Source organism: Uranotaenia lowii, chromosome 1 (genome assembly GCF_029784155.1).
Source record: "Uranotaenia lowii strain MFRU-FL chromosome 1, ASM2978415v1, whole genome shotgun sequence".
Lineage (NCBI taxonomy): Eukaryota > Metazoa > Arthropoda > Insecta > Diptera > Culicidae > Uranotaenia > Uranotaenia lowii.
The window spans coordinates 36,193,095-36,210,507 of NC_073691.1; the positions used below are offsets into that span (position 1 = coordinate 36,193,095).

The 17,413-nt window shown below is 37.9% G+C and overlaps 1 protein-coding gene across 2 annotated transcripts in view; it reads left to right on the forward strand.

Moving 5' to 3' along the window:
• LOC129740732 (chaoptin) overlaps window positions 1-17,413 on the forward strand; it is a 290,271-nt gene that overhangs the window by 260,303 nt on the left and 12,555 nt on the right. For both annotated transcript variants that reach the window (XM_055732525.1, XM_055732526.1), the window contains exons 2-3: window positions 13,122-14,242; window positions 14,299-15,100. In XM_055732525.1, the coding sequence (XP_055588500.1) occupies window positions 13,122-14,242; window positions 14,299-15,100 (1,923 nt within the window). The remainder of the gene's footprint in view (window positions 1-13,121; window positions 14,243-14,298; window positions 15,101-17,413) is intronic.

Genomic DNA, 17,413 nt, shown 5'->3' on the forward strand with positions numbered 1-17,413 from the left:
TGCATTTTTAAAAAAATTGCCAAAAGCTGAAAACCAGCCACTGTGGAGGCATAATGAGAACCCCCCCTGAGGCAGTATGAGCACCATTAATCAGAGCAAGATGTGCGTTTTTGCCGGGGAATCTAGCAGCGAATACAATTCGATGAAGTCAGGTGAGTCGTAGATTCATCAAACAAAGCAATAACAAAATAATCTAGGTCTTTTTGTAGAATACAAACAATTCACGCACGCTCATACATTAAGTGCTTTGTTCGGAGGATGATGCTACTAGCCGTATAATGTAACAATAAAAAAATAGATCATGAATTGTGAATGGAAAAAAAACACCTCGAACAGAAATCTAACTCTAGTCTTTTGATTACCTCTCCGACACCTTACCAATAGGCTAAATTGTCGGATGAAAACTAGTCAAGGTGTGGCGCTATAAATCAATTTTAATTCGCTGCTAGATTCTACGGCAGAAAATGCTCATTATGCATCGATAATATGGTGCTCTATATGCCCCTAGTCAACAAATTTAAGTAAAAACGTGTTTTAAAATTGATAAAAGTGAAAAATCAAAAAAAAATTTATGGTAAAAATTGAGAAACAATGTGTACATCATGTTGCAGTGCGTACCTTATAGATCAAGGTTATTTTAAGATCATAAGAGCTTATTTCGTGGTGCTCAAAAATTATAATATTTTCGTAACTTGAGAACAAAGCTAGTTTTTTTTAAATATCTCTGTAAAGATGATAAGGAGATTCCTTTTTTTGTGAAAAATTAATACTATAGGAAGTACGAAACAAATCCTCATGAAAATTTATTTAAGAAAATACGCACTTTCGTAGAAAAGCGTAGTTCTCATTATGCCTCGGGTGCTCGTTATGCCCTCATCTCCCCTACTGATAGGTTTAACGATGTGTCGCAGACTTTTCAGGCCCTGTTTTGGTTGAGAAGCTCAAATTTTCTCTAGAACTTTTTTTTAAAATACAATAATAAAATCATCGTTGATATGTTTTCCATTTGATATCTTCAAATACTTATTTATTGTACCATAGAAATAAAATTCACTCACAAATAACGAACTTTCCCCACCCTCAACAACAAAACACACCTTGTTTAGCGCCAATAAAAACTAACCAGCTAAGCGCCCGGTAATGATCCATCCCAAGTCAAACAAGAACGTCATAGTTTTATGTTTGTCCAAGAACATAAAACCATATCGGCAAACATCCAACACCTTGTTAAACAATCAAATGTCCCGTGAATCCCTAAAACGGAGAAGAAAAGCGGGGTAGCGCGCTGCATAGGAAAGAAAAAAACGCGCATTCTAATATGACGAACTCTTTTCCTATGTAAGAACACATCATATGGCTATGGTTTGGGTGCATCAAAGAACACCCCAATCAACTGGTTCCGAACCATTCGACGCGAGCATCATCATCGGCATCGGTGCATATCATTATTACACCTCCCCAAGGGTGAGATGTGGCCAGTAGGTAATCCCTGAGGGATGTGGATGACATTTGAGAGTTTTTCCCGAGCCGATTGAAACAGGATGAGCATGTATGCATGTGTGAGTTTGTGTGTCGAAGTGGCGAAATGTCAAACTGCCAATAAAATATAATAGACATGTAGGAGCGCGGCGCGGAATTGATCCTGGGGGCGGAAAGCGCGAGGAAGGATTCGGTTTAATGAATGGCGCCATCAATTCGCGGGACATTTGCCACAGGATTTGTGGCCATGGAAGGCATGTGTGCCATCAACATCATCATCCTCGTTCTCCTTCCCGGGGCAGAAGCCACACGTGGTGAAATGTCTTCCGGATTGAATTACCCGAGCAAAAGGACGAAAGAAAAAAACACACCCACCCAACAACCCCAGTGTATAAGCCCATCATTGCAAACCGGAGATGATGGAAATTGGGACGTTTATTTGTTTTTCCCGTTCGCTGGCCCACAATCTAATGTTTGCTCGCGCGGTATCGAGTGTGATTTTGATGATGAAGACCTTTTGTTCGGCGTCATTTTTAGGGCAAAGAATCAAATCACATTCATCTTTCTCGAATGCTCACGGGTGATTTGTGACAAATCGAGGTATTATTAGACGCGTTTCTACGATTGACAGAGGGTTCCCTTTCGAGATTGACCTCATTTGGATTTAATTCTAGAGTCAGATTTTCATATTTCTTAACCTTCCAAAGCCGTTCGCTAAAAATCCATTTCGGGGAAATTTGAGTTCTAGTTTGATTTCGTTCTCCTGGCTGTAAATCTTAACCGATTTTGATGATATTATATTATTATATTCATTGTGTAGGTAATTTATTCTTATTACTCAACCTTTCAAAATAAAGTCGATATGTATTACCAGGCTTTCAGAAACTGATTCAGAAAGTAAAAAGTCCGAAAAATCAATTTTATTTTTAAAATACTCATAACTTCTGACAGTTTTTCTGTATTTAACTGTTTTATTGATATTTGAAATTGTTAAGAATCCATCTATCCGACAATATATGATATGTTGGAGTCCAATGGAAGTTTTGACCGTCATGACAAATCTTTCGGTAGAAAAATTCTTACTTAAAAAAAACGACATCCAATTTTGGCTTTGCTCAGCTGTATTTCATTTCCCAATCAACCGATTTTCAATTCTCATATTTTAGTTTTTTGGCGTTAGTTTGATCATTATTTTCATAGAACATACTTGGTCTGTTAAAATTACCAGTTCATCAGTATATTGGAATGATGCTAAAGATGTTTAAAATGTGCGCTTCGGGTCATATTGACCCGAACAGCTTTGGAGGGTTAACTAAACTCATAAATTACTTATGACACATTCCACACATATTACCGCTCATGAGTGATTTACAACCGTCCGCGAATCACAAAACCTTGAACTCGTTAATGAATTTGATAACTCAAATCAATGTTCCGGAAATCGTTCAAGAAAAGCAATCAGGATTAGTTTACAGTTAGAAAATGTCTTTATTGACTACTGCGATGCGTACGTGGTTGAGGTTAAGGTTGTACGTTTTTCAAAAATTAACACTTACCTACTACCTAGATACAAAAAAAAATCAATCGAGCGGCATCATTTGCTCCCTCTGCTAGTCCTAACCTGGTCAATCAGAGGTAATTGATTGATATACTTGTTGATACATCGATCATGTTTGTTATTGATTGACAATCATGAATGTTTCAAAAGGAAAATTTAAAGAAATGCCAGGACCGCATGTTGACAAAATCGTTGCATGGACTCTGCACTTTATTGCGGTTAGCTTGTATTGATTCACGGTTTCTCTGATATAACAATTTTATTTATCGAAAATTAGCATCATTAATTTTTACATCATTCGAAAGCTGAGACTATCTCCTTTCATTTGAGCTCTTATTTTGAATAATCCAACAACATTTTTTTAAACCTTTTTAATGGTTTTTTCAAAGACCAAATTATACCCATAACTGTGCATTCTCCACCCCAGACGCATCTTTAGAAGTGGAAGGGACTGTTTATCTCTAGGATAATATGTGTTTTTTTTAACTTTTTTTGATCCATACCGGGCTTGTGATATAGCTCAGTTGGCAAGTCTGTTGTCTCCTGAGCCGATGTCCGCGAGTTCGAGCCCAATAGTAAACATCGAACACAGTTGCACCGGATAGTTTTTCAATAACGATCCGCCGACTGCAACGTTGATAAAGTCGCGAATGCCATAAAGATGGTAAAACGACTATAATCGAAACAAAAAAAAAAATTTGTACGACTTATTCGTCTTTCTCCCGCGTATGTCTATCACCATATAATTTCTATCTGATCCTTCGTCTGATCTTCATCACTATTTTACTTATACTCACTATTACTTACATCATTATTATACTTTTTAGGATTATTTAGTGCTTTTCTTGAATGGTCTGTGTCACGTAATTTTTTGCCATGTTCTTAAAGTTTTTAAGTTTGAACCACTGACCACACTGACATGACACTTAGAACAAAAATTCAACCATTTTCTGTCTAATTTTATGTTGTCAGATTTTGCAGGTTTGCAATACCGACGGCAGGTGGCGAACCAGAAAAAATTGACAAAAAATGCCTTGTTTAGCCCGATTTTATCGTAGAAATTGCGTGTTTTATTTTTAAAGTTGGGTGGTATTTCCTAACTGGGATAGCATTTCTTCAAATCGATCGATGTGCACTCTGGAATCGATATTGCGTACTGTTGGAAAAATTATCCAGAAAACGAAATCGAGTGTCCAGTAAGTATGGTCAGTGTTTGAACTGTCTTTGATGCTTCGCTGTAGGTTGTTATACATTTTCAGTCCGTTATAGAACATATAGTACATAAACTCCGTACTGCAGACCACCCGATAGATAAGCTAGAAGCAATCCTTTAATCATTTTGCAGATAAAAATCAAACTGTTATACGCAATTCTCTGCTTAACTGACAATCATTCCAGCATTAAATAAAGCACTAGGAGTATATCGGTTGAATCGTATAACTACTCGCATTATTTTGTTTTGTATTCTTTGCAGCCGTCTTGTTTGTGTTTCTGATGCATGAAGCAATATTGTAGCGCAATAATCAAAGTGTAGCATAATAATAGATTTAACCTCTATTTATCCGAAAAAATAGGTACACCAAATTTAATCAATCCAATTCGATGGCAATCTTTCGATTTCCAATAATCATCCAGTTGGTTTTATTCAAATTAAGGCACAGTTTTCAATGCTTTAAAAACTCTGCAATGTTATTCAAATCATAATTTGCCTCTAACATGGCGAACTCTAAGTCTTTACCACTCCAGTAGAAGACGGAATTATCCGCGAATAGATTGAGGCTACCATGGTGTAAGCAATTTTTCATGTCCTTGGTGTCGAGTATAAATAACAAGGGACCCAAAACACTTCCTTGGGGAACCCCTAGACTGTTATCTCTGAATTGCCAGTAAGATGAACCATATTTTGTTCGTTGCATTCTGCTATTCAAGTAATTCTTAAACCAGTTTAAAACCGTACCATTTATACCATATTTCACCAACATTTTTACGAGTTGTAATCGATCAATTGTCTCGAATGATCTCTTGACCTCTAGAAACACAGCCACTATGTATTTTCCGTCTTCAATATTGATTTTCAAATTACTTTTTTTTCTCGAGGGATTTGAAGTGTCCTTATGGCTTATTCATCCCATTTTTTTTAAATTACGACGTATTAGGTCTACAGCAGATTCAGTAGAATGCTGCTTCCTAATTCCTGACTGCTTAGTAATCAAAATGTCTTCACGCTCAATAAAGCGTAAGAATTGCTTTTCACTGCTACTTCCAAGACCTTTTCTTGGATTTCCAACAAATGTAGGGGAGAGTGGGGATACTTGATCCCCTTTTCTTATTTTCACCATACCTTTTTGGAAAAGTTTAGCAACTCGCCGTCTTTGACATTTTCTGACAGCTTGTAACTTCAAGTTTCTATGCTCCAAAAATTAGAACGATACTTGAACCCCTTGATGACCTAGAAGCATTTTCGTGGGAGTAAAAAAATTGCGATTTTTCTGAAGTTAGGGGAGACTTGATCCCCTATTGAAGGAGACTTGATCTTTTATTCAGGAAGCCCTAATCCTTGTATGAAAATCATACAAAACTCAAGATAGAATGTTAATTGACTATTTTGGTCATGTTTGTTCTCATTTCACAATTTATAGCAGACATAAGAAGAAAATTCTATAACTTTGTCTCAACGCTAATGACATTGCATACTTAAAGGCGCTATTTTTTATAATAAAGAGAAAATTAATTATTTTTGCTCTTTTCTTCAGACAATTGTTCGATAAATATTAGTTTTTGGATAAATATTAGTGATTTCGTAATCAGCAATCATAACGATCAATTTAGACGAAGAATATGCCGTTTGGAAGGGGGATCAATTGTACCCAACTCTGGGGGATCAATTGTACCCATAATCAACATTTTAGAAAAAAAAAATTCTGAAAAAAGTTGAGAATTTTCCATTGCTTTGAAAATATGACATTATGAAGTTCATTTTACACTCGAACGATTGATACATTGGAACAAATATTTTTTTCATAATTTTCCCATGTAAGCAACATTTTAAAGTGATGAAAAAAGATCTTCAAGTTACATTTTGTGAAATTTTTCCAACAAAGTTCAATCACTCAAACAATTATTTTGTTAAAAAAATTTAAACTACAAGCATTGTTATTTTGCTCATTGTGGCACATTTTTCTAGAACATTTGATCTTTGTAAGACATTCCAGTTTCGAGATATAACTAAGGAATCAAGTATCCCCAGGGATCAAGTATCCTCATTCTCCCCTATAGGTCGATATTATAAAGCCTCTCGAGCGTTTTTCTATTTTTCAATAGGATTTGTTGTTGAACATCAGGTATCTATCCCTGTTCGAAGACTTGTGTTTATGACATCTCTCAATGGAATTGCTAGTACAGATAAAAAATCTTTAAAAGCTTTGATAGAAACATTGTCGATACTCGCCGTGAGTTTCATATTGTTCACTATTTTATAGAACTCTTGACTACCTATAGTTGGATTTGTTTTTCTCTAATTCCTCTTGAAAAGATTGATATTTTGCTGCTTTAATTTCACGGGAGTATTCATTTTTCACTACCGTGTATTTACGCCAACTTCTTCCAACTTTGTTCTTTAAAATAGTTCATACAGTTTGTCTCTTCGCCTTTTCATTTATCTAAGATTTCTGGAGTACAATTAAGTACTCGTACCTGTACCATTTAGTACCAGTTTTTTACGAACACTTCTCGGCTCCACAAAAGCATTAACACTATCTTTTAATATAAATAGATCTAAACGTCTTATCAACTCATTAAAGTCTGCGCATCTCAAGGTTAGCATACCTGACTCAAGCAGTTGACGCAATGCATTGGCATTATACTGACTCCAGTCGTTCACAATGTGATAGCCCTCACGTACGGCTTTGCTATTCCCAAGTCCAACATTAATACAAATTGTCTCATGGTGTGACCCGCGGAAATCTTCAAGAATATTCGCTTCTACATTGTCCACATTTGTGAAGCCTAAATCTATTCTGGAACTGCTGGCAACTGTTATCCTTGTGTCTCCAGATATGATTTGCTGAAAGCAATTTGCGTTCATGAGTCATGACACTTTTCAAAGCTCTGCACTCTGTCTCCTTATTAAAATTCATATTAAAATCTCCACAAAAGGTGTTGTCAATTTTATCTGCGTCAATTTCACTCAGCCAATGATTTCAAGGATATCTAAAAACCGGGCAATGCTTGCACTCGGGGAATGATAAATTCCAGTGTTCGCCATTAAAACGCTAATCGCTAATTTTTCTGCTCCGTTTTTGTTAAATAATTTTCGTTTTAAGGTAGACCGGGGTAAGTGTGGACGATGGCTATTAAAACAATACTGTGCACTATTTTTTCAAACTTTTAATGCAGAATGTTCAATTTACTTGTAATCTATCCAATAACTGTGAAAAAGCTACGATTCAGACAGTAACGGATGTTTAAAGCAACTTTTTTGGAATTTTCTATTTTCAGCTACGATGTCGAGTTGATGTGCATCTTTTTCAATTGCAAAATTTCTCGTAAACTAGTTGGGTCTCGATGAAAAACTCTACATTGAAACAATCCTTACATTCCAAACAACCAGTTGGGAAAAGAAACGGCGGTTAAAAATGAAGAAAAAGTAGTTTATTTACAAAATACTAAAATTTTGATTCCAACCCATATCTGGGGTAAGTGTGGACGGTTTTAAAAAGACTTGATGTTTACACATTTTTTTTCAATTTTCTGTCTTTCATCCTTCATGAATTGTATTATTTAGCTATATTTAGCATTCGGATTATGAAAAGTTGGGTAAAGTACTTGTTTGTTCTGTGTGTTTGTTGATGAAATCGGATCTCGTGTGTTGCAACATAAATTACACACAATAATTATTAAAAGATGCCTCACTAATAGTATCATGAATTTTTTTCAAATTTTGGATGGTTCGAGCAATAAAGTAGCGTATTCAACCAAGAAAACACAAATTTTTTCAAAATTTCCTGAGAAATCAAATGGAAAATCTACCGTCCACACTTACCCCATAAAGCGGGGTAAGTGAAAACACCAGCAGTCCATTACAATTTACGTGATAACTTTTCTCGCTTCCCTTCTATCGAGCTCATCTCTTCAGCATTTGTAAACAACATGTTCTGCATCACATTGAACGTAATTTTATAAAAACAAATTCCACTACTGATTTTTTAATGATTTTTTAAAGTTGAACTATACGAAAAACCGTCCACACTTACCCCGGTGTACCTTAACTTATTTTTTCCCCAAATGTTTGTACTAACTGATAAACAAACTCCACCAAAAGCAATCAGTCAAGGAAGAATGCAGAAACATTATTTTTTCAAGTGTCTGGCATTAGATTTTTGTCAATTTTTGTTTGCATGAAAATAAGAGAAGAACATTCCAAAGATAACCAAAAATGCAAAAATCCACAGACAAATGTTTACAGTGTTCGATATAGAATACTACCAGATAAAAACCCGCGTTTTTTTAATTTCATCTAGGAAATCTTAAAGACAAATATTTTTGTCAATTTGAACAATTGTAATATTAGAGAAAACCTAATTACAAACTCGAAAAAAGATCCGATGAATTAAAGCCCAGTTAACCAACTAAAAGTGAATTGATAAAATATTTTAAGAAAATTGTATTAATCACTAAAAATTGTTGAAAACAAAGTTGATGTTAAGATTTTGTAATCTTCTTTTTCCTTTTGATATAAGAAATTAATGCCAAACATTTGGTTCAGTTTGTTCACTTTTGACAATAACGAACCATTTTAAGTTTTTACCTAAAATGTATGTAAACTCAAATTTGGCCAAATTTTTAAATACGCGAACGCCTCTTAAAACGCTTACTTGTGCAGTCAAACATGAACCAAATGTTTTTTTTTTGGGTGATGACACTGGTACCACTGACCACACTGACTTGACACTTAGAACACAAATTCAACCATTTTCTGTCTAATTTTTTGTTATCAGATTTTAGAGGTTCGCAATACCGACGGCAGGTGGCGAACCTGAAAAATTTGACAAAAAATGCCCTGTAGGAAAAATGGTCTAGAGTTTAGCCCGATTTTATCGTAGAAATTGCGTGTTTTATTTTTAAAGTTGGGTGGCATTTCCTAACTGGGATAGCATTTCTTCAAATCGATCGATGCGCACTCTGGAATCGACATTGCGAACTGTTGGAAAAAAATATTTTTTTTTGTTTTGTTTCTGGAAAAATTATCCAGAAAACGAAATCGAGTGTCCAGTCAGTATGGTCAGTGCTGGTACCTTATGGTACCTTGTGATAACCGTGTCTAAGATTGAACAATCGATTAACTGTGAACAGTCAAAAATCATCAAAAAATGATGAAAGATTTTCAACTAAGGTATTTTGATTTTTTATCCAGGTGGATAATTTTGGGCTTATATGTAACAAGAAAGTCTAATTTGTTTCCTAGTCCCAAATATTCGTTCATTTAAGTTATCACACAAACTCATCTAAAAACATGAATTACTAAATTGTACTAAACTGCACCTAAGCCGAAGTTTTGTCCATAAGGCCAAAACTAAGGCTGGGTTTCGAACGTTCAAGGTACAAGAGGCCCCTAATCGCGACGAGAAGCAGAACAAAGTCAGCCAAAACCCGTGCCAGGAAGTTGTACCTCATGAATGTTGAATGCTGCATCATGGAAGACGAAACATATGTGAAGGCCGACTTCAAACAGATCCCCGGCAAACCTGTTTTTGACGGCCAAGGATAAGTCCAACATTTCGAAGCATGTCCGCACTCAGAAGATGTCCAAATTTGCGAATAAATTCCTGGTTTGACAAGCCATCTGCACGTGCGGGAAGCGGAGTGCACCTTTCGTGACCCAGAACACGATGAACGGGCAGTTGTTTGTACATGAAAGAGTGCCTCCAGAAGCGGCTGCTTCCTCTCCTGAAGGCCCACAACGCCCCAACAATCTTCTGGAAATATTTTTCCTCATGCCACTACTCCAAGGGCGTGCTGAAGTGGTATGCGGACAATAAAGTCAATTTCGTGCCAAAAATGTTCAACCCTGCCAACACTCCGGAGCTCCGCCCCATCGAGAAGTACTGGGCGATTATGAAGCAGCACCTTCTTAAACGACCTAAGGTAGTGGAGACAGTCGAGATACTGAAGAAAGTATGGGTTTACATGCAAAAAACGGTTGATTCACAGGTTGTTAAGACCAAGATGCGGGCATTTGCGTATGGGCTGTAAATAAAATACAAGAAAAATGGTAAATAAATTTTAATAGTTATTTTTCAATCCCTGAAAATTTGATGGCAAAGGGATGAAAACTCGAATTTTGCGAATCAGATTTGTGTGTGGCAATTTCATCGTGGACACCCTTTAGCCTCCAAATTTTGTACACACCTTTCAAAGAAAAAATATGTTTTTTTCCGACTCGTTGAATCTTAAATCAGCAATTTGTATAACTTGTTCCTTATTTTGTTTTGAACTTTCATGAACATATTGAAAAAATGATTAGCGGAGATCGTGTACCCAGCCCTGGTGGATGCTTTGGTGGCATGCTAACTGAGATAGGGGGCTTCGTACGCGTCTGTTTTCCATGTCAGAGGCGGCGTGCGAAATGCAACAACGTCCTAATGATGTTCCGGACCCAAAACAGCAACATCAGGACGATCCTCCTGATGATTCTTTATAGTGATGAGAAACATGCAAAAGCGCGGTGGTCGGTAATAAATTTTTACTGATAGAGGAAGCATTCCAAAACAAAGTACTGTCAAATTATTCCAGATCCGACCACTAGGAGCGCTGTGATTTAAGATGAACTATGCTTTATTTCAAACAATCACAGAATTTAGAGAAACAAATCTTCAAATAATCTATGACAAAGATCACATAATTTTTAGAATGTTTACAGATTCCTCCTCCAAGAATCCTATTTCCATGTCCGACTTTAAAAATGAAAATATTTTTATAGAGTTAACAAACAAGCAATGAAGCATTTCCATATAAATTATAAGACGCTATCTATCCTTCTTTGGATGTTCTTCCAAACTCACAGTAATTTGTGATATTGAAGAGCAACATAAAGTTCCCCTAAAAGAAATCGTTCCCTTGCTTGTCTTATCGGCGATGCTGCCGTCACAGTTCGATATTAATTTAATTATTTGAAAGGCGAAACAACAGTTCAAACATCCGTCGTTGGCAACAGAAGGGCGCCACACCGCTAAGCAAAGAGATATCCAGCAGAAGGACACATTTTCTCTTGCTCGGAGTGTCCTCTTCGTCGCCGTCGTTGGAATTAATTTTTTTTCGGCCCATATCGGCGCGCAAACGACGGCGGCACCCAGCACGATAAGGTATACCCAATTATGGACACTATGGGTGGATAATCGAACGGAAAACCGGCACTATCCGGATGGAACCGTTTACCGCTCCTCAGTTTGTCTTCCGCCACACCCACCATGAACTGTGCTATCTTCCTATTGGGCCGGCATTAGTTATTGTATAAGTTTGTTTGCCGGAAGGATAGGAATAGCTGCTGGGCCCATAACCGCACCTTCGGGGGTTGCATTCGACGATAAACGTCCGGCGTCGTCGGTTGTGGAATTGCCGACCCCCCGGCTTCTTTTTGGTGCTTGCCGCGCCGGGGAGGGTTCCAGTTTTATGTCATCGCGCGATCAAATTAAGTCCCCAGTGGTGCCCAGACAGAGAGAGGGTTCATCCTTGAAGCATCGATGATTGAATTGAACAGTGAGCTCTGTACTCTAAACTCTACATTTCTTTTACTTATAAAGTTTCAAATATTAGACAACATACCCGACGAATCGAAACTCACTATTTTAATATAGTTAGGAAGTTATTCACAAAATAATCATACACTCATTTAGCTGGGCTTTAGAAACAGCATTTGACTTAACGAAATATTTTTTATTTTTCAAAAGGCTTCCAAATTTGATTCTCGTTTGTAAGAATGAACACATTAAACGTGTAAGTTGAAAATTTCAACTGCATCAAATTTCTACGCTTAAATTTAACAAAAAGAATCGAGATTTACTCAAAACATATAATGTGCTCTACTCAGATTCAGACGTCAAATGATAAATAAGAAATCAGAATAAAATCTTAAAATGTGAGGTAGAAATTTGAAAAAAAAAAGGTATAAAAAAGTATAAAAACTAATCTCAAATGAGCGTTTTAAAATGAGAATATTGTAAAGATCCGGACTTATAATTAACTTAATATACCTATGTGAATTTTAGCAAGATAACTCCAAAGTTGAAAACCACTGGTAGTCAGTTTCAGAATCGCCCCAACAACAAGGACGAACGTCCGGGGATGGAAACGGTTTGGACACGCCTTAGTTTGGAAAAAATGGGAGCGACCTAGTGATAGCACCAATTTACTGATCGTTTTTACTTCTCGGTTTTAGTTTTCTTCCGTCTTACTCTTTTTTTTTGTTTTTGCTATCGCGCTGTAGTTTAGCCTAGCAAATCGTGTTTGACATGGAGGGTCGCAGGAGAGTGATGGCCTGCGGGGTGATGGTTCTGGGTGGACAGCCGTAAAGATAGTTCGGTTTCCCATTAAACGTTTGATAAATGACTTGTCCGGTAATTGGCTGTCTATCATATGGTTGCTTGATACAATATATCCACTTTTAAGTAAAATTAAAAATCTATCACTTAGAATTATTTTTTAAAATTTTTGGTGGCTCCAGAGAGTTAGTTCATCATAGTCCAAAAGTTCGCCTTTAGGTTACATTACAAATTATTTTGGATTTCTTCATGAAAGTTCATTTTAAAAAAAAGTATGTTATCCAAGGATTATGTATGTTTGAGGACAGGTCTGAAAGAAATTTTTCACAAAATTTCAACTGGCAAAATGGCAAACGAGGTAACAGCCTCTTATTTCAAGAATCTGAAAAATCAACAATAACTATTTCTAAGAGAGGATTTTGTATTGATTTAATTCTTGAATCAAGACACAGAAACATTTACATTTCAAAGACATCATATTTAAACCGTATGCAAACTTTAAACTATTTTTTTGTAATAAATTGTTCGCATTTTTCACCCTTTTTCAGGGCAACGGTGGTCTCGAGTACGTGATGAAGCTGGGCTACACACTGGTGTTCGTAACCGTGGGCATCATGATCTGGGCATCGCTAGCCCGGGCGCGAGAAATCGACATCTCTCAGCACCCGCCCTGTTCGTTCAACGCACTTTGTACCTGTTCAAAATCGGCACCTGATCTCGGTGTCGTGGACTGTCGAGATGTGCTGTTCCCAGCCATTCCGATGGTCATCAACAGCTCCAAATTGTTCATGCTGCACATGGACAATACGGGTTTGCGAGAAATAGAACCTTACTTCTTCCAAACTACTGGGTTGTATCGGTTGGATATTTCCAACAATCCGATTACCGAAGTTCCCGATGAAGCATTCTGTGGTCTAGAGAGATCACTCTGGGAGCTGACCCTGGAAAACAATCGCCTTATAGAAGTTCCTTCGCGAGCTATACGAGACCTCAAGAAACTTCGAATGCTCAACCTGAGAGGAAACGACATATCGCTCGTTGAACCTGGTGCCTTCCGAGGGCTGGAGAAGTCTTTACAATCTCTGGTCCTTGCCGACAACTCCATCACACAAATTCTTCCAGCCAGTGTCAGTGGTCTGCCGAATCTGGATAGCATTGATCTCAGTGGGAATAACCTGGCCCGGATAGACCCCGCTGCTTTTAAAGATGGACTAACCAAGCTATCCAAGGTTTACCTAGCAGATAACCTACTGACGCATATTCCATATGGTGCACTACAACCTTTGCGACAACTACGAACCCTAGACCTGTCCAACAACCTACTCCGTACACTCGTCCCCGATGATGACGACGCCAAGGTTACATTCAAGTTCAACCTGGACGTGCTTCTGTTGCAGTACAACTCCATCGAAGAAATACCGGCCATGTCTTTCAGCTATTTTGACACGATCAACTCGACCTTCCTTGATGGCAATCCGATCAATCACATTTTCGATAATGCCTTCCGGCAGGCTAAGATTCGAGAGCTCTACATCCGACACTGTGGTCTAGATTTCATTTCACCTGAAGCTTTCGACGGCCTGGAGACATCGCTGCAAGTACTGGACCTTTCCGGAAACAACATAACTCACCTTGCCGACGATCTGTTCCGGGGGTTCGATAATCTTAGGTCAGTTAACAAAATAAACTTCCATTTATACAGTTTCTAATGTTTTCTTTCAACAGATTCCTCAACCTCAAGGATAACTTGGTCAAACAGATGGACCACCTCAACATGTCTCCCTTCGCTGGGCTCAATTTGTTCAAGCTGGACAGCACCGGTAACGACAATCAACCCTTCACCCTGAAGGAGCTTTCGGCCATGAAAAACCTACGATCACTCGCCACATCCCATCTCACCGCGCTCACTCTCAGTCCGGAAGACTTCGCCAACTTCAGCCCGGAGCTGGAAGAGCTTCGCATCACCCGAGCCGGCCTTAAATCGCTCAAAAATCGCTGCTTCACCCATCTACGAGGTCTCAAACGGCTGGACCTCAGTGAAAACCGAATCGATAGCATCGAACCGAACGCCTTCACCGAAATCGGTCACTCGCTAGTATCCCTAAGAATATCTCACGGACTAGGCCAACAAATGCTCCAAGTTCCGCACGAAGCGTTCCGTCAGCTGACAGCCGTCGAAGCGCTAGACCTCAGCAACAACAAGCTCAAATCGCTCAACGAAAACAGCTTCCACTTCATGCGGAACCTCGTGAGTGTGGAACTGCACGATAACCAGATTGACGTCCTTCAAAAAGGAACGTTCCAGGGCGACATCCACAACAAACTGGCCATGATCTCGCTGCGCTACAACAACCTGAAGCAGATTCCGTCCCATTCGTTTGTCGATTTGGAAGAGCTGAGTGCGCTCTATCTGGATGACAATCGAATTGAGTCGATCGACAAGCGCGCGTTTATGAATCTGGACAATTTGAAGCACCTGAATCTTAGGGGGAACCGGTTGAACCGTATTGCTGAGGAAGCTTTTCAGGTGAGCGATGAAATGTGGTACTTGTAACAAGCGTGATCCAAAATAAGGATTCAAACAATGCGATCGGAAGCTAGGAAAATTGGATAAAGTCCCCAAAAACATTTGTTCATACTTTTGACAGGGGTCAGAAACCTTTTGGGGCAATGTAGTCAAGTCTTGCAAATTTAAGAAATTTCCAGGTTTTAAAGAGCCTAACATTAGCACCATACCGAAAAGATAATCAGAAACGGAATAACGATTGTACGGAATATAATACCACAGAGAACAGACGTACAAGCTCTAACAAAAAATCATCAAAAAATCATCACTACTAAGACAGTTAAGATAACTAGCTTTGGTATAAGTTTTCACACTTCTTGAACAGTAATTTATGTTAGAAAATGCATCACCTATGTCCAGTCAAATACAAGAACATTCTTGACGATCAGTCTCACCCAGCAGTACTGATTCTAGGCATCTCAAAGCGGGTTACTTTCACATATCACTTTAGTATTTCTTTGAATTTCTAACAAATTTGAAGAAAAAAGATAATAACTTTTATGATTATTTTTTTCATGCAACATGATGAACGTATTACGAAACTTCAACAGCGATTTCGTGGGTTAGCTTGTACGTCTGTTCTCTGTACTTTCGGTACAAAAAACGAACAGTCGGTCGACAAACATGGTCGTTTTTTAGGTTAATTTTCTCAAAACTGAAAAGTGTTGGTGAAATAACCAGCATAATATCACGAATACTACCAGCGGCAAATAGGACACTTTTTAAACTTGAACAAGGACCAAAACATTAAGTTTTGGTAATCGGTTTTTCTCAAAAGTTAACAGCATTAAAAATTAGTGCGTAAAACACGTGGTTTTGCGTGCATTCTGCCCTTATTTTGAAATGATTGTTTTAAGTTAAAATTTGTGGGAAGTTAGTGAAATATATTAAAATATTTAGAGTGAAAAAACAGAAAGCTGTTTACTTGCTATATCAACGATTTGCCTTCGGTACTGAAACATTGTTCAATACAATTATACGCAGACGACGTCCAGCTGTACGCTGTTGATAGAACCCGGAATTCATATGAACTTGTCAGACGGGTAAATGAAGATGTTTCAAGGGTTGTTACATGGTGCTTTGAAAATAAACTGTTGGTAAATCATAGCAAAAGCAAAGCGTTGTACATCACCAAGTCCAGGCGGCAGACTTCTATAGCCTCTCTTTCCAGTGTACTCATGGATTGCGAGCGAATCCTTTGGAAATCTTCTGCGAACAACCTTGGATACGTATTTCAAGAAAATTTGATGTGGGATGATATGATCAGGCAACAATGTGGTAAAATTTACGGCTGCCTACGCACGCTCTACAGCAGTACATATTTTGCATCAACCGAGACTAAAATTAATCTGTTCAAAGCATTGATTCTTCCCCATTTTCTGTTTGGCGATGTACTTCATGTTCGCCCCAGTGCAGGAGCGTTGCAAAAATTGAATGTTGCGTTAAATTGCTGTGTGCGGTATATCTACAACCTAAACCGTTACGAAAGAGTGAGTCATCTGCAGAGCAACCTGATAGGTTGTCCTTTGAAAAACCTGTACGCTTTTAGATCCTGCTTGTTCGTGAGGAAACTCAGCTCAACCCGTTACCCCCCCGTTCTGTTCGAAAAACTAACAAGAGCTCAAGGAAGCCGTTTGCAGAATTATGTCGTACCTGTTAACAGAACAGCTTTGTATGCAAGCTCTCTCTTTGTAAGAGGTATTGTCAACTACAATTCTTTACCGCCTGACCTGCAGCGTATTCAATCGGAAGCAATTTTCAAAAGAGAATGTTTGAATTTCTGGAAACAGCATCAAATTTAGCACTTCTTCAAGTTTCTTCGTTTCGATACGACTGGTTTATGTAGGATAGATTTAAATAGTAGATAAAGGTAAATAGTTAAGGAAACTCATAGTGAATGATATTTACTCATGTGAACGTCGAAAGTAGTAAATTAAAAGAATATTGTATTCTTACTCTACTGTTATAAATAAACAAACAAACAAACAAAAGCAGCAATTTTATCAGACTGTTGAAATTACAAGTTTCACGCAGATTCTATTGATCCTATTGATCGGCATTGGCTGGTGCGTTTTTTTACAGTTCTCCCCTAAAAACGGTTTAGTTTCTCGAACTTTTCATCTTAGTTGAATTTGAATATCTCCGGAACGGCGTGTATGACTGAATGAGTGATTCTTATGCACGGAAATTTAAAAAAAGGCAAAATTAACCGAGAAGCGAGGTAATTTTTTTCTACTCATCTTGCTCGGTTAATTTTACCTTTTTTTCACCTAG